The sequence below is a fragment of the Micromys minutus genome (genome assembly GCF_963924665.1).
Source record: "Micromys minutus genome assembly, chromosome: 12".
Classification (NCBI taxonomy): Eukaryota; Metazoa; Chordata; class Mammalia; order Rodentia; family Muridae; genus Micromys; species Micromys minutus.
Window position 1 is genome coordinate 26,361,152 of NC_137981.1, and position 23,234 is coordinate 26,384,385.

Below are 23,234 nucleotides of genomic sequence, written 5' to 3' on the forward strand. Positions count from 1 at the left end.
AACTCCTCTGTACGACCTAGAGGTCAGGAAGCAGAGTCGCCAGGTGCCCCTGGACTCAGCAAGAGCCTGCGTGAGCCTGAGCATCAGCTGCCTCTCTGATCGTCCTGTGCCTGTTCCTGGGGCATACAACAGAGCAAAGACATGAAAGCCTGTCTATTATTGGCTCACAGTATGGCCAAGCCAGGCCTTGTCACCCTTATCTTTCTTCCTGTTTTCCTGTGAAACTGTTTTTTTTTTAATATTTTCTTTCAACTTGCTCAGGGGTAGTATTTATATTTCCAGGATGTTTTCTATTTCAAGAAAGAAAGAAAATTTAGGACAATAGTTGATGTTGAAAATACTGGAATTCAAGAGGAAATAAATATTTGTGTGTGTGTGTGTGTGTGTGTGTGTGTTCAGTTAGGGCAGTTTTAGTCACTCCTTTCCTTCAGAGCAGTGAGAAATAATTCAGGGTAGAGAGAAAGCTCCTGGTGTCCCTGTGCTAAACTGGGATCACCAGAGGCAAGTCTGTCTTCCAGAGGAGAGTAGATAAGAAGCTCACAGTGACACCCAGCCAAAATGGAGTCACTGATGCCAGCACTATTTTCTAGGGAGGGGTAAAGAGAAAGCTCAAAGCTCATAATGCTCCTCATGCTAAAGTGGGCCACCAGCAACAGCCTCATCTTCCTAAGGAATACTCTTTCCCACCAGCAAGCTTCTCATAAAATTTCTAACTGGATTTTGTTATGAAGCAGGTGAACTCCTTCTTTTCCCAGGCAAAGAACCCAATCCTGGAGACAGAAGTTTCTAGGGCTGAAATGAGCAAGGCCTGAGCTGATACAGCCAGCATTCAAAACCACAGAAAGCACAACCCTCGGCATGAATGATCCATCCCTACCCTGTAGGATCTGTCCTTCCTTGGCAGCTGGGCCTCCGGGAATGATAGATTTCACATAGATTCCTCCATGAGGTACACTTGTATTAATGCCACCCTACAAAATACAAAGCAAAATACTCAACCCATCTGTCCCCTCTTCGGTACCTCCCACCTCCCTCACAGGGGAGCTCATTTCCAAACCCCAGGTGGCACATGGCAGGTGTCCTGTCATCAGCCCTAAGGACTGAGGACTTGTGTTCTCATGTTTGGCACACCTGGTGTGTTTGCATGTTTGTTTGTGGATACAAAATCAGGAGTAAAAATAAGTTTAAACAACTAATTATCTTGAACCTTTTCGGGGGGTGGGGGGACAGGGTCTTTCTATATAGCCCCAGGCCCTTTCCTGTAGGGTCGCAGGCATGTGCACCATGGTTGGCTCTGCACTTGTTTTTATTAATTTGACAACATAGCATGAACCTGCAAGTTAAAAGTTCAAGATCTGAGGCTGCCTCTTATTTCTAATTCTCTTGGCTTTAATATACTAGACATACACGTCGGCAGATATTTTATCAATGGTACTTTTCAATCTTGTTCAGTCTTTTACCTCTTCCCTGCCTCTACTTCCCACCCCACTGCTAATGGCACAGTAACAATGAATGTATGCTCACACACCTTTCTCTACTTTTCTCCATATATGTATGATCATATAGAAGTCAAAATGGACAGCTAAGCCAGTCAACTGAATGTCTCTGCTTTAGTTTGGATCTTGAATATCCCTCAAAGGCCTAGTGCTAAATCTTTGCTCCTGGCCTGTGCTATTAGACAGTAGTAGAACCTGTAGGAGGTGGAGCATGGGAAATCTTTACATTACCTGAGTGAGCCCTTGAAGAGCATTATGAGACCCCATTCTTCCTCTTTCCTTCACTTCCTGGTCACAAGGATATGACTTTATCTATCCCATCCTTTTACCATGATAAGCTATCAAAGTCCCAAAGAATTGGAGTCTGCCAATCATGAATTGATAATTCTAAAACTGCAGGCCATAATGAAGCTCCTGTAATTTGATTATATTTCTGGTGTTTGTTATGGAGGTGGTAGGCTAATTGATGAATGGCACTCTGGGCTAATGTAAGTCTGTGCAACAGATTCAAGAATCCTCGGAAACGATGTCTCTGGCAATGCACAAACCTTTAAGTGGCCAACAACCAGGAAAGGACCTCTGATACATTCATGGTCTGGCTGCTGCTGTGAACTCACACAGCCTACCTAGCCTTCCTTGCTAGCCTTCAGGCTCTTCATCGTCTCCCTTTCTGGGTCCTTAGCTAGCTTAGAAAAGTGGACTGAACTTGCACATGAACCATGCAGCTCCCCCTTCCCAGAGAAACAGATGTAAGTTAATTTCACACTATTTAGTAGTCTTTGTGACTTATTAACAAGCATAACCTAATCAAACTCAGCTAGGTTATGTGTTGCTCGTGACCAGTTTTCTGGCTTTCTTTTCCATGAGCACCTGGTGGAAACCTTTCCATGTGTGCCAACTCCTTTGTTTTAGAGCCATCATCCTGGTTTCTGTGCTTGTGTGCCAGAGTGCATTCTACCTTCCCTCAGTTGATCAGTTTTCGTTCTCTTCAATGCACTTGCCACCGTTTGCAACCCAGCATTCGATGCCTTCACATGCACAGCCTTACTTAATGGGATCCACACTTCTGTGTCAATGGCCCACAGATACGTACACTTTTTTCATTGCAGTAGATACTGCCAGCTAGCATCCCAATGTAAATGTGCATGTAATTATCCACATTTCCACCAGCTCAGTGTGACAGCTCCCTTTTCTGTGTCACAGCTATATTTGGCCAAGCTGACAGTAGAAACCCTAAAGTTTCCCTTTAACTTGCTTGTGTACTCCAGTAGCTTTTCACTGGTTTGAAAGTCTGTCATTCGTTCTGCAGCCATTTGGACTTATGCGAGACATCTCAATAATTATTTTTGAAATAAAAATTCTCCAAAGTAAATTAAGTGTTTTTACTAGCCGAAAGAAATCACCAATCTCCTCTTGGCATATGCATCCGCATATATCTGAATAATCTAAATTTTAGCAAGTTTATTTTAGATGTGAAAGTGCTGTGTTTGGTGTCTTGTAATAGGATTGTTTCATCAAGCCAAGAATAAATTGACCATACTTAGTCCCAGCCTGTTCTGTCCCTATGGACTCATGAGCCTTATTTCTTGGTGTTAAAAATCTGCTGGTGGTTCACCAATTCAAGGCTCCTTGCTATAGACACACAAGGGAAACAAAGCATGCACCCCCTTCGCTCATTTCTTGGGTTACCCATGGGATTTTTTTCAATGCCTGACACTTCATTAAGTGCCCAGAATTTCCATTATGTTTCTTGCAATCCAACATGTCATCACTGAACTCCATCCCTATCCTAAGGTCTTAACTAATGGGTCATGTCAGTGTTCAGTAATACAGACAGTGTCTTCCAAGGACCTTTGAATTTGTATGCACCACTTTTGTGGATACCATTTCTCATGCCCTTGGGTGCTTAGTTACATAGGGAATGTCCCTTCTTAGACATCTGCCAAGTAGAGATCAAAAACCAAGTACTGGGTCTGACATGGTGAAAACCTTAAAGGTGGAACTTTGTCCTGAGCCTTGGAGGATGGAACACAAGTTTATTTCAGCCCTGCTTTGGATGGCAGTGAATTACCTACTCACCCTGGGTTTCCATCCATGAAGTTACCTTACTGTCCAGCTTGAACTTGGAGCCAGACTAATTCACCCAATCTCTCTCACATTAGCCCCTCTACTGCTGCTCTTTTAGAACCTGTCCAAAGTGCAACCTAACGTTCCTCTGAGTCCCACAGAACTCTAAATTCTAATTACCCACAGAAATCAGTTTTACCCTTACATATGATGTGCACTTAAGGACAAGAAGCACATCGTCAGAATGGATGGTCACCATTTTACTGCTTTCCCAGTTGCCTAGAAAATCTTACGGTCACACTGAATCCGAGTGTTCCATCTTCTTTAACCAGCTCCACGAAGTAGATTTCACCAGCATCAGTTTCTAGAGAGGATGGAGGACAAGAACCAGCGCCCTGCCATAAGCAAACAAATGGAAAAAATGGAGCCATGAGGTACCTGCCCTACTTCTGCAGATGCTTAGTTAGCATATGACACTAGGAGCTAGCAGCATTGCACCCAGAAAGAGCATGAGCCTAGAAAAACATCTCCAGCTTTATCGATTCCTTTACATGTGACCTTGTGTAACACTCTCTCGGAATCTCTTCCCTCCATTTCCTAATCCATAGAACTGGACTCTAACAGTGCTTCCTATGAATGGACCAGCATGTGGCAGGGGATGGATGAATGTGGATTCCTCCTGTCTGCACTTTTTTTGCAAACGTTCATGTTAGAACTGAAGCTGTTTACATGCCTCCCAGATAATTCAACACACAATGCCAGCCAAGTGCAGCATGCTGGCTGCCAGTCGCACAGCAACTTCTTGAAGCAAAAGCAAACTTCAAGAGGATCTCTGACCATTCCTAGAAATACTGGTCATGTTACGGCTGGTTTTTCAATAGTTGAAGTCTTTATGAAAAAGATCATACCATGAATCAGGCAACTTCTTTGGTACTTGTGACAATAACTATGTAAGATTTGTTCATCCATGCAACTATGTATAAGACATTTATTGAGCATCAATTATGTCTAGGATGCTGTTTGATGATCTTCTCTGAAAATCCTTAAATTTAGTTATTATTAATACAACATTAAGAGATAAGACTTTCACAGTGATCAGGTCATGAAGGCACAAGCCTCATGAATCACAGTAACCTTTCTCAAATGTTGTTTCTCAATCTCGGACTTCCCAGTCACCAAATCATGATCCAAATAAACCACTGTAATTCACCCATTTTGTTATGGCAAACAGAAAGGGGAGTGAGGACATGGCAGTCCTATGCAAGTTTTAGGAGTCTATGAGAAGAGACACCTACCTATGTTAAATATTGTTTATGGTGCTTGAGGTGTTTAGCAAGGAGATTTCCAATCAGATAACTGATAAGTTTTGTAATAATAAGTTTATGAGAGTGTGATAAAGGGGCTGTCATCACATAGACACTCAGAGATTAAGCTAGTATGGGGAAAAACTGAAATGTGAAGCCAGGTATGGCTGAAACATAAGCTCATGGGCACATCAGGATTCCTACAAGGTGTGCAGAGCTTCAAGATCCCTGGTCCATGTTGGAAAATACCACTAACTCTCAAGAAACTAAACAGGCTGAAGTAAACTAAAAATCATCACTTCAACAGAAAAGCTTCTAAAGAGATCAGTACAGAACAAACAAAGTGTTAGTTCCTCCAAAGACTCCGCACTACCTGATTTGCCAAAGTGCTTGGACAAAAACACTGGAATTTGAGGAATGAAGCAGCCACCATGGATAAGATTCAAAGTGGAGACAAAATGGCCACTGTGCCACTGGTCACCCAACCACAGAACTGGACACGTGATCCAGAAGAGCCTGGATGGTATAGTCCTGTAGCTGTTCAGTCTCCTCTCAACTACCCCTAAAACATGCTTGCAGGTTTCCACTACAAAGACCCAAACACAAAGTCTTTTCTGCTCTTTCCTGCCAAAGGGAGCCTTCTAACGAGCAGCCTGAGAGCAGTTTCTGCTCTGAGGTCCAACTCTATAGATTCCAGTCTCAGATCCACCACTAACTCCCTGGATGGGTTCACATAAATTTTCCTTCTTGTACTCAGTAAAGCACTGGGGTGGGGGAGTAACTGTCATACCTACCTCATGTAACTGTCATCTAGCTTTCATGAGATTACTTATATAAGGTGCCCGGATGGGTGGACACACAGGCAGGTGACTATGGTCATCATTATTATTCTCTGCTGACTCTCTGCATTCAGCTTTTATTAGTTTGATTGATTGATTGATTGATTGATTGATTTTTGTCTAAGGCAAATTCTCACTATGTAATCCTACCTAGACTTGAACTTGCTGTGTAGATCAAGCTGGCCTCATATTTGTGGCAATAGTCTGGCTCAGCCTCTCAAATGTTGTTAGTATTATGAGAATGAGCCTCCATGTCCATCTCGTGCTTACTCTATCTTCTTGCTCCACTGGGAAATAGTAAGCAAGAGATGATTTAGTTACCAGCTCAAGGACCGATTAGAAGCAAGACTATAAGACACCTGGTGTCCTATGCCTTGTCCTCGGTGCCAATCAATTTCCTCATGTTGTCAAGATCAGAAACAGCTCTGATAAATGAGTAGGAACACTAGAGACTCTAGATTGAGCCCTGTCACCTGTATAAGCAGCTCTACCTGTTCCCCGTGCTACCAGCTTATAGCTGCTTGATATGGCACATCAAAGCACAGGAGTCAGGACATGGGAGCACCACTGGGCTCCACAGCCTATTCCTTTCCTTCCAGAGTCTTCAATGTAAACCAAGAGGATAAGTATCTATTACTAGAGGGAAGGTTGAGGCCCCTGCCTTGGCGGTGAGCTTAGCACCTGAACCATTTCTGATCCTCTGACATTTCTGTCCTGGTCATGTTTGTGTGCTGACTGTCTTCCCTGGCACCTGTTGCTCAGCATGTCTGTACAGAACGTGCCAGAACTTGCTGTGCTATTCTTTTCTTCACTGGGGATGTTCCCACAAACACCTACAAAAGAACAAGTCGAGAAGTTAATGTTTAGAGAAGCTGGAAGATTGGTAGCATCCTACATGAGACAGACTTTTCCTTGAGTGATGCAAAGAACTTTTAGAGTTGCAGAGGATGCTATGAATTCAGCATTTCAGAAAGAATGTTGTGTCTAGAGTAGAGAAAGGAAAGGTCTAGATGTGATTGGAAACAAATAGAAGTCACTTGTGTGATTGGGATAGGGGAGGAGAAGAAAAGAGATAAAAGAAAAGAAAGGAGAGGGGAGAGAAGGGAAGGGGAGGATGATGAGTTCTTTCCATCTTCGCAACAGGTTACCAGGAAACTGTCATCTCAGTTTAATTAGAATCAGATTAACTAATTGATTAATTAATTAATTAAATTGAAAGGATGAACTAGTGTCACAAATCCTATGTTCAACATTCGGGTTTCTCTTAACCCTAACCTTAGGCAAAACTATGTAACACCAAGATCAACATGTAATATCCTTGGGGTGTACTTGGTGACCCCAGGCTCTTGGCTCCTCTAAGTGAAGGTTGGCCATGAATTCCTGCTTTCTCCAAATAAGTAGCGTAAAATAAATAAAAAAGGATGATATGTGGATAAGTAGGTAGACCCTGGAATAAGGTAGTTAATGTAGCTGGCCTTTGATTTCTTTATATCTAAAATATGTCAATAGCATAATATTGCAGCATTACTGAAACAGATTATTCACAGGCTGAAGATTTTGTGTGTGTATATATAAAGATGTGTGTGCATATCAGCAATTGTAATTTACTTTGCTAATATTAGTGGCTCAACAGATATGTATTGGAGAAAGGCAAGCATCATCATGTTTCTTACAACCTGGAGGTGGTAACACAGGTGTAGACATACTATTGTGACACAGCTTACTAGCACTCAGGCAAGTATGTGCACAAGCTCATTTGTTGGATCAGTTTGATTTAATATATTTGATCTTGAGTAATCAAAGTCTAAGACTCTTCGGTGTTGAGCGAATGGCGAGGGTACCAGTTCGGTCTCAAAGGCCATGGTCCTGATCATTTTTCTCATATAGTTCACTGTCATTATACTTTGGGCAGTATTATAAACATCCATCCACTTTCTTCTATGCCCTCATGAGAGCAGATTGTCCAACTGTGCCCTTTGTACCTGAAGTATAAGCTAGGAGTCATGGAGGTTAATTGTGATTAGCAGCTTGATAAGATCTATAATCAGCTAAGAGATGTATCAGGTCAGTAATGGCATTTCCAGGAAGCCTTTCCTCAGAGTGGGCAGCACCTTCTGACCTTTCAAGAAGCACAGTTCTCTTGCTGGATCTTCTGTTGTTTCTGAATAGCTATCCTTAGCAGTGTGGACTGAAGACCAGCAGCTCTCAGGAATCTTCGAGGCTCAATGCCACATGGGACATCTGAGGCATCCAGCCTTGTGAATAAAGCAGCTACTGTTCTCAGCATCTGCAGAGCAGACACCCACTACTGTGCTACCCATCCTTCATCATTTAAGACAGTCTTTTTTCTTTAATCTCCTTTTGCAATATACATATTCATTCTATTGGTTCTATTCCTCTAGAGAACCCTGACCTTTTGCAGCCGATTACAATTCAGATAACAATAAAAGGTCATAGCTGCTCATGATGGCTATTAGATGCTGGCACCTGATACCCGGTCTAGAACAGCTGCCTTAACAGAAGACCACCACTGGATGTCTTTCCCCAGCAATGGATCAGCTCAGGCGAAATAGCGACTGTGGCAAAGTCATGTTCCCCACAATGAACTGGGCCACCACATAGAGATGGTAAATAACTCCTAGACAGTAGATGCACCTGTTGTTTGAACTCTTGAAAAACTTGGTCAAAGTGTCTTAGATTTTGGACACCAATTTCTAACAGCTCGACCACTATAGTTGGCTGTCCTGGGACTACACTGAATTGTGATTTGCCCATCTGGTTTATTTCCTGACAACACAGGAAGTGAACCGAATGCCCTCAAGGTGGAGAATGTGAAGGGAAATGCAAAGATTACCGATGTGGCTCAGAAAGAGGTGTCAGGGCTGTAACATCCAAGAGAGACAGTTAGTCCTGAGGCTGCTCCTCCCCCCTCCCCTGGGCATCATGAAAGACCCTAGTGCCACTACCTGAAGTGAGAGTAAGAGAAAGCTACTTGGTGACAGTCTGTGTAGGTGGGAAACTAGATTTCCAAGATCCGGTGTGATATCTGCATTTAGAGATGAGCCTGACTTTGCAGGCCACCTCACGTAAGTTACACAATCGCCAACCCAAAATGCATCAGTGGTCCTCAGTAACCAGGGTGAGGGGGAAACCTCCAATGTGTGGTCCTTAGTAACCAGCCTCCCTCCATTCTCTCTTTCAAGAACCCCACCAAAATGCCCCGAGAAAACATAAAATTATTCTTTAGTCTATGCATTTATTTCTTAGCTGTTGTTTTCTAAGTCAAAATATGAAGAAAACAACCTTTTCCAACTGAGGCTTTAGGAGCTGAGCTGTTGCTGCACAGGAAGAACACTGTGCTTAAGGGCAGAAGCAGCCTGAGGACAAGTTTACTCTCTTTCCCAGATGCCCACGTAACGCTTCACCTGACCTCAGCTATAGAAATCTTGGACTTGAATGTCCATAAGAACTCCCTCCTTCTGTATCTGTCAGGCTATGGCAGAGCCTCTCAGGAGACATCCATGTCAGGCACTTCTTGGCATCCACAATAGTGTCTGGGTTTGGTGACTGTATATAGGATGGATCCCCAGGTGGGACAGTCTTTGGATGGCCTTTCCTTCAGTCTCTGCTCCACACTTTGTCTTGGTATTTCCTCCCGTGAGTATTTTGTTCCTCCTTCTAAGAAGAACTGAAGCATCCATACTTTGGTCTTCCCTCTTTTTGAGCTTCATGTGGTCTGTGGATTGTATCTTGAGTATTCCAAGCTTTTGAGCTGATAATATCCACTTATCAGTGAGTACATACCATGTGTGTTCTTTTGTGATTGGGTTACCTCACTCAGGATGATGTTTTCTAGTTCCATTAGTTTGCCTAAGAATTTTATGAAGTCATTGTTTCTAATAGCTAAATGGCACTTCAATTTGTAAATTGTACCACATTTTCTGTATCCATTCCACTACTGAAGGACATCTAGGTTCTTTACAGCTTCTGGTTATTATAAATAAGGCTGCTATAAACATAGTGAAGCATGTGTCCTTGTTAGATGTTGGAGCATTTTTTTGGGTATATGCCTAGGAATGGTATAGCTGAGTCCTCAGATACTCATAGCCAACCATTGGACTGAGAATGAATTCCCCAATAGAGGAGTTAGAGAAAGGACTGAAGGAGCTGAAGGGGTTTGTAACCCCATAAGAAGAACAACCATATCAACCAACCAGACTCCCCAGAGCTCCCAGGGACTAAAACACCATCCAAAAAGTACACATGGAGAGACTCAAGGCTTCACCTGCATATGTTGCAGAGGATGACATTGTCAGGCATCAATGGAAGGAGAGGCCCTTGGTCCTATGAAGGCTCAATGCCCCAGTATAGGAGAATGCCAGAGCGGGGAGGCAGGAGGGAGTGGGTGGGTGGGTGGGTAAACATCCTCACAGAAGCAGTGGGAGGAGAATGGGAGGGGGGATTCTGGAGGGGAAACTTGGAAAGGGGATAACATTTGAAATGTAAATAAAAATATCCAATAAAAAATTCGCTCCCTGAGGATGTTGCGGAGGTGAGGGGAGGAGCTGGAAGGAGAGGAGTGAGGGAAGGGTACAGAGCTATGATTGGGATGCAAAGTAAACAAATTAATAAATTAAAAAAGAATTCCCTCCCTGTCATGAAAGGAGGATGGGCAGAAACACAAACGCAATGGATGTATCCAGCAATACGTAATGAGGAGGTGGCTGCCCTTCAGGGAGATATGCAATTGTGGGGCCACACTCTGCCCCTGCCATTACAGAGCATACTGATTTACGCCAGTGGACTGCCTGCTTACAAGCCATGGCCATGCTTGCAGAGAGCTACAGAGAAAAGTTACATAGATCTTTGTGTGCTGTGCTCATCGTGAAAACGGGGAGACAGAGCCATTGTCAAAGTAAAATGAAATGAACCTTTTGGCTGAGAAATGATTAACTCTATGTCATCAGGAGAATTCTGGATCATTCTGACAGCCATGCTGAATGTGAAGCCCTCCAGGCTGATGTGATTCAAGGCTAGTATCTTCCCTCCTGGAGAGAGAGAGAGAGAGAGAGAGAGAGAGAGAGAGAGAGAGAGAGAGAGAGAGAGAGAGAGAGAAACAAAACCTCAGTAACCCCAGCAAGGAAACCAGAAAGGTGGTACCTTAAAACATCTTGGTCAATTTAACTTTGAGTATACCTGGTTTGATCTTTTTAGCTCTTTCTGCTGGTCCCCCAGGGATAAGGGAAGATATGAAAATGCCAGGCTTTGATTGCTCTATATCTTCTCCCTCGTTAATGACGAAACCTGTAATCAAGATGGCATTTAGGGATAAGATGATAGTGACTTAGTGGCTCACACAGCTACCAAGTGCTGATGACTTCACCTTAGTAGGATGCCAGGGCAAAGCAGACTGTTCCCTCTAATACCGACAGTTAAGGCTAGACATGCAGCCCACCAACACAAGCTGGCTTTGTGACAGGACTTGGGGTTGCCAGCACCCATATGTGCCTTGTATGTGCTTCACACGCAAGCAGGTTCACATGCATGTGTGTACACACGCATGTAGAGCCCACAGTTTTATGTTGGATGTCTTCCTAGATTCCTCTCTGCTTTGTTTGTTACTCTATACATTCTTTTATACGCGTTTATGGGTGTTTTATTTGCATGTGGGTCTCTGTACCATGTGTGCAATGCCTGGGGAGGCCAGATCTCCTGAGACTGGAGTTATGGTTGTGAGGCGCCCTGTGGGCTTCAGGCCTTCCACTTTATCTATTGGAGCAGTCTGCCGATGCAGAGCCCACTGATTCAGTCTAAGGAGCCAGCTTGCTGGTGGAATCCCTGCCTCGGTTTCCCAAGTACCAGCATTACAGGCACAAGACCACATACACCCAACTTTTTCTTGTGGGTGCTGGGGAACTGAGCCCTGGCTCCACGTTTGTGTGGCAAGCGTTTTATCAACTGGGCCATCTCCCCGGTCCCGGGGGAGATGATTTCTAACCAAATACTCTCTTTTCGTAATTTTTCTTCTTCTACAGTTTATGGATTTTAAATTGTAACTAATAATTGAAGATGAGAAAAATTGCCTACTCCTCTGCATTGCTAAGAATCTACTTATACTGGAGAAAGGCTGGTGTGAGATTTGTCTGTGTATGTGTGTTGGGGGGGGACATGATCTTGTGCTTAGACGCACCCTGAAAATACATCAGTGCCTGCAAAATCTTTTTTCCCAAAAGTCTCAGTGGTTTCTTGAGGCATTAAAAAAAGAAACAAAAAATGGAAAGAATTGTCAAAAAATTTAAGATAGGAGAGAAGTGTCCTGGTTGGGAGAGTGGAAAAGTCAAAGGGAAGAATGGTGCCCACTCTCCCTCTGCTGAGTAGAGCCTGGACCCCACCTTTGGGAGCCCCCTTACCAAAGCCATGAAGTGGATCCCGCTTCAGCATCACACACGTGATGTCTTGGTTGGGTTCTTCCATAAAGCCCTTCCTCTTGCTGTTGTGTGACCCTGAGGCAGAAGCAAAGCAGTATATTTGGCTTTTCCTGTCCAAACAGTTGGAACCTAACAAAAACGCAGACACAAAGACGCAAGAGCAGCTCATAGAAAATCTTCCACCAACCTGGGAACAGATCACTGAGCGTATTCCACTGGACCACAACTGAACCACTGTTAGTCAAGACTTGGCTTAAAGAGCAGAGACCATGGCAGAGTGGCCAATGTTGTCCATTTTCTATATGATTTACCATAAATCTCCCCCCACTCCACCCTGGTGCTAGAGATGGTGCCAAGTCCTGCTTGGCTGTGGCAGAGATGGCCTGCCGTGGTTCCCACCACTGGCAGAGAGTTTCTATGAGTGTCGATAATTTCTGTGAGTAAACATGCATATACTTTATGTTCCTCCTTCAGAGGCAAAAGTCAATGACTCCATGATAATCAGAGACAGCACAAGTCCTGGAGGTGAGGTTGTAGCTAATGTCTCAGCAAAATGGTAAATGCTGAGACCTTCAGGACAGCCCTTAAGGCTGTGGAAAAAAAATTCTAAAATCATGGGTTCAAAAATTTATAATTTCTCAGTTATGCAAAACTTAAGGATGTGATATGAATTGTATGAGGAGTTTCACAGATCTAAAAGAAGAAGCAGCCGCACTGTGAACCAGCTTGTCAGAAAGATAGGAAGGAAGAAAATAAAGATTTAGAGAGTGGTAATTGCAGGGCAAGATCCTAAGTTTTTTTTTGTTTGTTTGTTTATTCATACAAAGGCAGGCAAATTCCTGAGTTCAAGGTCAGACTGGGCCAGAGGGAGTTTGGGTGCAGGCCCAAGAGTAGTTAGAATGGCAATTTCAGCGCAGCTTATCTTCTGTGCTTAACCGAGACAGGCAGATCTCTGAATTCTTTGACAATGTTTTAAAAAAAAAAATTGTTTTCTGTCTCTTTCTAGGAATCAAGGGGCTGGGACATGGGATGCTGATCATAGGATAATCAGAGGGAATCTGGAGTAATAACTGAATTAATATGTACATAAAAGACTGGGTTTTTAATCTTGAAGATATGAGTTTTTCAGAAAGTTTTTAGAACAGCAAGAGAAAGCTGTCTTGAAAAAGAGCAATCTGAAAAGCTGTCTCAAGCAGAACAGAGGCCATCAGATTATAACCCACAAGTTGGCTTCAAGTCATTTGTTTCCCTGCTTCCAGACACCCATCCTTCCAGGAACCACTCTCCAAGCTGAGACTGGTCCTTGGCAAGATGATCCTAGGCAAGCGCTCTACCCCTGAGTTAAACCTCCAGCACTTATTTTTTTGACATGATCTCTCAATGTTGCTCAGACTGACCTCCAGCCCACTATGAATCGAACGCAGGGCTCAGATTCTTGATCACACTGCCTCTGCATTCAAGTCACGTGTGTTGCCATGTTTACCTAACTTATTTTTTCTGTTCTGGCCTTGAGACAAGATTGAGGGTAAGTGCCAGCTATATTTCCTGCCATTGACAACTGAAACTAAAACACAGAGAGGAGGCAACACAGTCTCCCCTCTCTGTCTTGCAATGGCCTGGATTTTGAATGACTCCAAAAGAGAGCTTTGTTACCACTGTGTGCTGCTACTAGATACAGTACAACCTTTGGGTTTTTTAAAGGTATATTAAAAGTGAGTCATTGCATGTGTGGTCTTGAACGAGATATTCGACAGTACTCTCTTTGTCTCTCTGTCTTTCTGCTTTCTGACTCTCATGAGTGAACAGACCTTGTCCTTCATTCACCCCTATTTTGATAAACTCTACCATCACAAGCCCAAAGCAACAGGGCCCAACAACCAGAACAAACACCTTGGAAATTGTGGGTAAAAATAAACCTTCCCTCTCCTTTGTTTTTGTTTTAAGACAGTATCTTACTATGTAGTCCTGGCCAGGCCAGAACTTGATATGTAAACCAGGCTTGCCTTGAACTCCCAGGGATCCTCCTGCCTCTGCGTTTCTACCTTTTCTCTTTTTAAATTGACTCATCTCATAATTTTTTTTGCATAAAGAAAAGCTAACATGAATCTCTACTAGTCAATATACAGGGGTTGACAGCCCAGCCTATTGGCCCCAGAGTACTTCCCAAACGGGTATCTGGAAGAGACCCAGAGGAAAACCCTAAAGTTGTTTCTAGAAAGCTGGCGTCCTGGAATAGGATACAATTTGTCATAGTTTCAGTGAGAAAATCCCCAACTAGTGACCAACCATCACAGTCAATCTACATCTTTCCTCCCAAAGGGCCATGCCTGAGCCTAGCGGGCAGACAGTTTAATTAATAGTAGAGAGATATGGCAGTATCGAGATCTGGCTTCTAGGCCCAACATTCTCTAAGTATTATTTCTTAGTTATAGAATCTTTGAGTTTATTTTTTGACTGGGACCTTGTGGAAAAAAAAAAAACCACACTGCCTTCCATATGCATGTTCTCTCAGGACATGAGGACCTACTATGGGCTCATGAGAAGCAACAGAGCTGGTACTCCTGAGACTAGACCAGAGCTTTGGGAACCACCTCCCCAAAACTATCACCTTCTAGATTCATAGGCCACCCAAGGCCAGATGTTACCTATAAGAGGTCTTCTCAAATCCAAGGAGTTTTAGCAGTAAGTTTTAAAGTGATATGATTGCGAACTTTCTTTGGAAAACAAACTGAAGCAGTGGTTTGTAAAGACGTGCACGTGTGCGGCTCTTTCCTGCACCTGGCCAGGGTTCAGTCCGCACCTGCACACGTGCTGTGACCAGCTGTCCCGAAGAGCGTATGAGCTGGCTTCTGGTTCAAGCCAATGCTGTGCAGCGTCTCTCCGCCAGTGTACGGGCTGAGGGGAAAGATGAAAGGGTAAGACTGGTGCTCCCGGGAGGAACTTCCTGGCCATTTGTTAGGGTGGCCTGCAGAAGGCAGCTTTGTGGCCAGAAATTCAGTGGAACTCTAGACCTCCCCCACAGGCTGGTCTACTGAGGGGGACAGCAGAAGTAGGAATGCCCTTAGGGTCTCTGTCTCAGAGGGCTCATGACAGTCACCCAGACTTCACTTGGATCTCCACTGTCCATCTCAGTTTGCATATGCAGCTGCTCCAGAACCCCATTTCCTCAGCAGTCAAAGAAGAATGATCTTCCAATTTCCCAGGCTCATGAAGGTCTCCAAACTCAAGCTGAAGCTGAATAGAGCTATGCTGGCTCGCCTGATGATTTATTGTGTGTTCTGGCTTTCAGCTAAGAGAGAGCCAGGCAACTCCACATATGTCGTGTCCCTTGAGGACTGCATACTCACCCATCTGTCAGTACAAATGAGTTGGGTGCCCCTCCCCCTGCAACACACGCAGAGTTTCCGTGTAGGCATTCAGCTAGCTACATGTGCAGTGGCATGGTCTGGATGTATTTTGTTATCCAAGGGATCAAGGGTTCGACTTTTGAAAGTTTGGTTCTCCAGAAGCTGATATTGGGAGGTGGTTGGATTTTTAAAAAGAGGGGCCTAATGGGATATGATTAGGTCACTGGGGATTTCCCTCTTTGGAAGTGATTTATTAGTTCCTATGGGACCCCAGTTAGGTTCTCTAAGATAGTTGTTCTGAGAGAGCAAGACTGGCCTGGCTTCCTGGCCCTGTCTTTTCACAAAGACATCTGCCAAGAGATAAAGCAGCTAGGGCTGAGAGTGGGGGTGGAGGGTGTAGCGGAACCAGCCCCGTGCTGTTCTCGATGATTCTTGGTTTTCAACAATGTGAGCTATCTGAACTCTTCTCTCTCCTTTAAGGTACTCTTATCGTGTCATTGTTCATATATCAACAGAAAACAGACTGGTGCATATAATATTCCAGTAAGAAAAGCCTGTTCTAGATAGTACACTGGCAATGAATCAAGTGACCCAGAAAGAAGCAGAGTGCAGAAGGTCAGAACAGTGTGATGGACTATATATGCCCTGTCCAGGGAGTGGCACTATTAGAAGGTGTGTCCCCATTGGAGTAGGTGGCCCTGGAAGTCAATCTTCCACTAGCAGTCTTCAGATAAAGATGTAGAACTCTCAGCTCCTCCCGTACCATGCCTGCCTACCTGAATGCTACCATGTTCCCACCTTGATGATAATGGACTGAATGAACCTCTCAACCTGTAAGCCAGCCCCAAATTAAATGTTGTCCTTTATAAGATTTGCCTCGGTCATAGTGTCTGTTCACAGCAGTAAAACCCTAACTAAGACAAACAGACACCAATATATGTGTGTTCAGATCTTGGGAACAGCCAGCAGCGGGTCTCCAGCACAGCCAACTGCCACAACAGTGCTATTTAGCCTGTCCCTAACATCCTTACCACACTGGTTAAATACCTGGACAGCAGCAAGGGATACTGGTGCAGGCAGATCTCCATGGAAACCTCTGAGGGGGTGATGCTCCCAGGTTTGGGAGGCGGGGCTCTAGTAGAAGCAGAGGCCGACTAAACTAACTCTTTCCAAGCTGGGAGAAGCCTCATTCCCTTGCATCTGGCCTTGCAGCAAATCCAACACAGTCTGACTAAAACCCACTAGGGGTCAACCCTGAACCAGCAAAGAACCAAGAGTATATGAGTCAGAGATGAACCAGCCCTATGGGGGTTTGGAGGGCATCAGCCTTCCAAGACCCAAGTGCCCAGGGAGAGATATTGGCAGTCAAACAAGCTCAAGAGGAGGACCTGAGAGGGGCTTGGGAATGTAGTGTCTTTTGGTGTCCTTTTAAGAACAGCAAGGACTTATCTAGCCTGGGTTTCTGTGGCTCATGTGATCTGGACCAACCAGGGAACCGTCTTCAATTATTCAGAATCCACTTACTGTTGGCTACAGAAGAACAAATAGTATATGAGTCAGTTATTATATGAGGAGTCACACTCGCAGACAGAAAGTGGATAGTGGATGCTAAGGACTGCTTTAGGGTTAGGCTCGGGTGGAAGGGAGTGCTGACACAGGGTAGTTTCTACATGGGCAGACCAGGAGCCCCAGGACGGTGATGAGGTCTAACAACGATGTAAATGTATCCAATGTCACTGTCTTAGAAACAACAAAATAGAAAGCATAAAATGGTTCTGATGATACATTTTATGCCTTGTGTATTTTACCTCAAGAGTAGGTTTTTTTTTTTTTTTTTTTTTTTTTTTTTTTTTTTTTTTTCCTTAAAATGGCAGCCTCTCAAAATCCATTTACTGAAAACTTCCACATTCTGGCTTCAGAGCTGAGGACACAGCTGGTGCATTGCTATTCTTGGGAGTCTCTGAGCTTAGAGCAGACGGATGAAAGAATGTGCTTGTTGGGATGGGCACACACGGGGAGAGGCTATCCTACACAGGGCCAGTGCAGCAGCGGAGGGCCAGCCCTTTGCCAGAGGACAGGCTTCAGAAGAGCCACCAGAGGAAAGTGGCCAACATGGCTGTATTCAGAAGCTCTGCGTAAACAACATCCATAAATGGCACCGGTGATGAGGGTCCCCTTGGGGTCAGTGCCACAGGCTGCCTGTCATTCCCATTCTGACTCCAGCCTGCATGCCTCAAATACCAAGCCATCAGCAAGACCCACTCTTCCCGCCATGATCTTGCCTGGTCATTTCTGCCTACTCTTGAGCACCAGGAGGCATGGGCCACATCTGTGCTGCAAATACTGAATCCACGGCACCCACCCAAGACAAGCATGTAGTAGATGCTGAAGAAACTACTGCAGCTAGACTGACAAGATACAATATACTCCTAAGGACCTGCTTCTACCTAAATCACACACCTTAAGGTCTCCAGCATTTCCTATAATTGTATCACAAGGAAGTAATCAAGCTTCCAATATATGATTTTTTTTTGGAAGATGTGCTATATTCAACATTAACAGAGACCTTTAGAGAAACGAGATAGTACAACCTCACTTCCTTTCTCTTGCTATCCTTTCTCCCCCACCCACCAGAAATGAATAGACTTCTTTCACCACAAACTCCTGCTATGACATGCAACTGGTCCCAAATCAGCGAGGCAGATGACTGATGACTGAAACTGTGAGCCAGTATTGACCTTACTTCTTTTTATGTTTATTACCTAAAGTATTTTGTTACAGCAACACTGGCCTTCTGCATTTTCTTTTTGTTTCTTACAGTTTAAATTATAGTGTGTGTGTGTATACTCATACACATATGCTACAGTGTGTATAAAGGTCAGTAAGCAGCAGACAACTTTCAGGGGTTGTTTCCTCCTTCCACAATGTGGTTACCGGGAATACAACTTGGGTTGTTAGGCATGGCATCAAACACCTCTGGCTGCTGACTCTTCCCAGTCCTGCTTCTGCCTGTAAACAACGAAGTGCTAGAAAGTACTTTAAACCAATGAGTGACACTCACACACTGAGATGAGGCCCATTTCTGTTCCCTTTGAACCTGTATGAACCCAGGAATGATGGCAGAAGTGAGGACATGCTGGCGCTGGAATACTCGGCATGACCGTTGGCAAGCTCTTCCAGGTTCTAAGAGCTCAGAGCAGCACTGCAGACCCTCACGGGCCTGAGGCTGCAAAGGAAGACAAGGGCCCCAGCCCGGAATTTCCCAACCACCTCCATACAGGGGGCACCCTCCAATGACCATCAATAGCACATAAAGAGGAGCTCTGCCTCCTTTCCTAACCCATGAAGCTATGGAGCAGGATAATAGGATGACTGCCAGCCTGCACCACTGTTCTTAGAGCGAGCACTTTCTCATGGAGACTCAGAATGAAGTTTGCTCCCTCGATATTGGTTGACATTTGTACTGAATAGGGAGGTGCGTTTGCATGGGCAGAATTGGGGCAAAAAATTGCTAAGCATTGCTCTAAGGTGTCTGCGTATATTCGTGTATTTCAGTTCAAGTGAATCATCTATTCTCTCCTGCTGAAGAGGATGTAGAACTCCTCTCCCCCCAAAGCAGATCCTCCCACCCCCTCTGCAGTAAGGAGCCTGGAGATTTGTGCTATTTGTGTAATTGACTTGTAAGCACGATCCAAGTTCTAGGCTATTTTTAAATGTATGGATCATTGTTTTACAATGCAACATCGCATTAGGAGCTCTCTGTGTTCACATTTGAATTTGAATGGCAAGCTGTGGGCTTTGAGAATAGTGGCAGGTCAGGGTGGCAAGTATGATCTCCTGGGACAGGCTACTGTGTTTGCATCCTAGCCCTTGAGTTTCTCCTTCTGGAAAATGGGAAGAAACAATACAAACAACTTTAGGGCATTGTGTGGGTTAAGTCAGCTAGGGAATAAGATCAGTACCTGGCTTATGACAGCCCATGGCGAATGATAGCCCATGGCTTAAGATAGCCCATGGCTTATGATATAGTCCATGGCTTATGATAACCCAGCAGTGATTACTGACACTGCTAATTTTGCTGTCTTCACTGTCCTGTTACCACCCAGTTCTCTCTCTACCAGAAGGTCTGAATAGAAGGATACGAAAGTGACATCTGGCCCTAGGGTGGTCAGCTTAAGCAGAGTGGTCTACAGTCCACAGACTTTAAAGCTTCAGGTACAGATGGGTCCAGTGCACCACACACCTAGCTGTCTGGGCTCTGAAGAAAGATGAAGCTTACCTGCTTCTGATCCTCTCCATCCTGGATTCCTTGCTACCTTGTATGTTCTCCATGGATGTGCCCAGGTGGCCTCCTGTGACATTCTGCAGCCTGGGTACACACAACTCATTTTCTGAGCAGGACAGTTTCTGAATCCAAGTGAGGGGGTTGGCCTGTGTCTGGTGTACAGAAGTCAAGCTGGCTGTTTGTGCAAGTTTATCCTGATCTGAATTGGGGGCGGGGAGACAGACAAACAGACAAGATTACATTGGCTTCACTCATTGTTCTTTTTCTGCACTGAGAGACTTAAAAACTGCCCCCTGCTAACTCAGAGAGTTCTTGTGTCTAGCTCTGAAAATACAAGTTCTTCTAATCAGTACTTGCTAATGAAACGTGCTTCAGAAGCCAAGAAGAAAGAAAAGATGGTCCCTGAGTTGAGAGACTGGGAGCCAGGAACCTGTTCTAACTGGTGCCACTCAAAGCTCCAGCAGGGCCTAGACAAAATTAGCGATCATGTCTCATTCTGTATTTACCCTCACAGACCTGCTCTTGCAAACAGTCTCATAACAAAGCATCAGGCATCCCAAATCAGGCTTTTCACTGTGCAGTATAATCTTTAACATCCACACAGCTTACTTTGCCCCCAATGTAAGAGTGTCCTGCCAGATCCTATAAGCACACATTAGAAGTGCAGACCCTTGGCTCCAGCCCTTTCGCCCTTCTCAGAAGGCTCAAGAAATGACTCCAGCAAGATACTGAAAATGAGACTGTGGTCATTAAGATACCACACTCCCCTATTGCTACTACTCATAGAAAACTGAGATTTCACTAAAAGATCTCTTAGGTTAACAAGGTCTTTCTCAAAGCTGCATCTTTTTTGCTGCCAAAGACACTGGCATGCTGGGATGGCAGTGTCTGTCCTCTGCTACCGTCCACCAGACAATTCACAATATGGGATGTCAGTTATGTAGCTGACAAACATCTAATTTTGTCTGGATGTTGAGGGCTCAAGCCCGAGTTGGTTGCAGCATCTCAAACTCACAAGAGGCATCCTAAACTAAGGGAAAGGTCACTGGGGTGAGTCGCTGGGCATCACAAGAGTAGTCCTGTAAGCATAGGTTCAGAGAAGGGCCAAGCACACCCCAAAGCTCAAGATCCACTCACAAAAAGGGCAGAGAAAAGAGCCACTCAGTCATATGACAGATGCTGCCTGGCTTCACCCTGGAACTGTGCACTTGCAGGAGCTGGTGCTTGTTACTTCTTCCCAGGGGCCCAGACAGAACAATGAAATAAATGCCTGTTGAGACAATGTGTGGAAGGATGACTGAGAGATATTTGGAGAATGTTCAACTTTTCACCCATGAAAGAAGCAAAGCAAGGCCACAGTGAGAGATCAGCTTTACCTGTCAAATGAGCAAAGAACACGCAATGGCATCTACTCCTCACAACTGAAGGAAAAATAATGAAATCAGCGTGCCACACGGCTCCAGCACTCCACAATGACATTCAAGAGACACAGCGAGCCTTTAAAAAGCCCTGGCTTGGTGCCCAAAGTTAAACTTCTGAGGTCAAGGAGTGGCATGAAAGCCAGAAAAACATTTTTTAATGATGCATATCACAGTCACATTTGCAACATTGAAAAAATACATCAAAAAGAAAATGATTAATTTCCATACAAATCATTTATACATCTATTCATCCATCCATTTATCTATCCATCCATCCATCCATCCATTTATCTATCTATCTATCTATCTATCTACCCACCCAACAAAAAGATGGGTGTTAAAGGCCGACCCATAGCCTTTATATGCCTATAATTATTTGCCTATAATCTGCCTGGAAGGCTGAGGATGAAGAGCCCCCATTTAAGGCCACTCTGGCTACACAGCAAGACTGTCTCTAAATTAATTAGCTGATTAATAAATAAAATAAAAAGCATGTATATACCACTTCTTATTTGTCACACCCCTGTTCCATACCAGAGCTGTGAAGGCTATGAGATACTGACCCTACCTTCAAAAAATTCCTCATCCATTACAGACATATAAACAGCTGAACACAGGTAAAAGGACAGAGGTCTGCAAAAAGAGGCAGTGGTTTCCTCCACCTGAGAAGGAATCAGCTGGGAACTGCCAATCAGGGAAGGCTTCAAGATGGCGGTTACCTTTCATTTACTCTAGAAAAAGCAGACTATCTTGGTAGTCTGATCCCAGAAGGGTTAGGTAAAGTATCACTGTGGAGGCCACTTTATTAGCTACATTTTTCTTTCCTGTGATTAAATAGTCAACTGAAGCATTCTAAGGTAGGAAAGTTTTGTTTTGGCTTATAGTTCAAGGGAGAGTCCATCATGGTGGAGAAGGCATGGCAGCAGAAGCGTGAGGCTTCCACAAGCAGAAAGCAGTGAATACGGGTGCTCAGATTGCTTTCTCCTGTTCAGCCCAGGACTGCAGTCTACAGAAATGATGTCACCTGTTCTCCAATTCATTCAGGCCATGGACTGACCCCTAACCCTCTGTATATATTGGCTGGAACAGAAACAAACATTAGGTAGAAGCCCCTGTCACCATTGTCACAGTACACCAAGCACTGGACAGGGATCTAGAAACATGACATGTTGCCCCACTAGTGCATAGCACAGACCTGAGAGGGTCAGTGTGTCCTAATGAGGACACCAAGATTCACATCAAGGGATGTGAGCTCTAAAGCCACATAACCAGTGAGTGGCACTCAGCTGAGTCTAAGGGACACCAGAGGCTTCTTCATTAACCAGGGCTTTTCTGCCTTGCACTTGTATTGAAGTCACTTAAGTTCTTTTAAAAGCATGTATTCTGGTTCAATAGGTGTGGGGTAGGTCCTGAGAAACTGCATCTTTAGCTGTTCTGAGATTTCCAATCCTTGGTAGCTCAGTGCATCCTTGTAGCTAACTGTTTCCTTTTATAAACAGGAGAGATACACTTAGAAGTCAAGAACAAGTATGACAAGGTCAGCAGCACTCAGAAGTCTCAGGCATTCAAGGCTCCACTAGTAAAATGGTGAAAGGCAGAAGCATGGGGGAAAGATGGGCTCGGAGTTCTGGAAGCACCAGCATCAAGCATCTGATACAGTTTCATTTCTCCACTCCCTGCTTTGCCCACACAGCAGTGCTGGTTCTAGCCTTGTAGGCTAATCTAACTAGTGGAGTTTGAGAGAACAATGCACATGTTGTGATCATAAATAAAATTTTCATGTGAGTGGGGGGAGTAGGTGGGTGTACATATGTCTGCCTGCCACTTGCATGTATGGTGCGTACAGAGTTCAGAAGAGGGCTCCTCTAGAACTAGTTTACAAACTATTACAAGGTGCCATGCAGACACTGGAAATCAAATCCACCTCCTTGATGGAGCAGCCAATGCTCTCAACCACTGAATTATCTCTCCAGGCCATTTTTGAAGGGATTATTATGAAGAAAAGGAGGAAGAGAAGTAGCCAACGGCTCCATAGCATGCAGTCAAT

At 44.3% G+C, this 23,234-nt stretch overlaps 1 protein-coding gene across 1 annotated transcript in view; it reads right to left on the minus strand.

Annotated features, from left to right (window-relative positions):
- Positions 1 to 3,823: 3,823 nt before the first annotated feature.
- Positions 3,824 to 23,234, minus strand: part of LOC308428307 (FERM and PDZ domain-containing protein 2-like) — a gene marked incomplete at both ends in the record, with an annotated part of 43,515 nt that continues 24,104 nt past the window's right edge. The window contains 6 exons of the mRNA XM_080926731.1: positions 3,824 to 3,958; positions 6,388 to 6,539; positions 10,903 to 11,010; positions 12,117 to 12,263; positions 14,935 to 15,029; positions 19,761 to 19,965. Of these exons, the coding sequence (XP_080782857.1) occupies positions 3,824 to 3,958; positions 6,388 to 6,539; positions 10,903 to 11,010; positions 12,117 to 12,263; positions 14,935 to 15,029; positions 19,761 to 19,965 (842 nt within the window). The remainder of the gene's footprint in view (positions 3,959 to 6,387; positions 6,540 to 10,902; positions 11,011 to 12,116; positions 12,264 to 14,934; positions 15,030 to 19,760; positions 19,966 to 23,234) is intronic.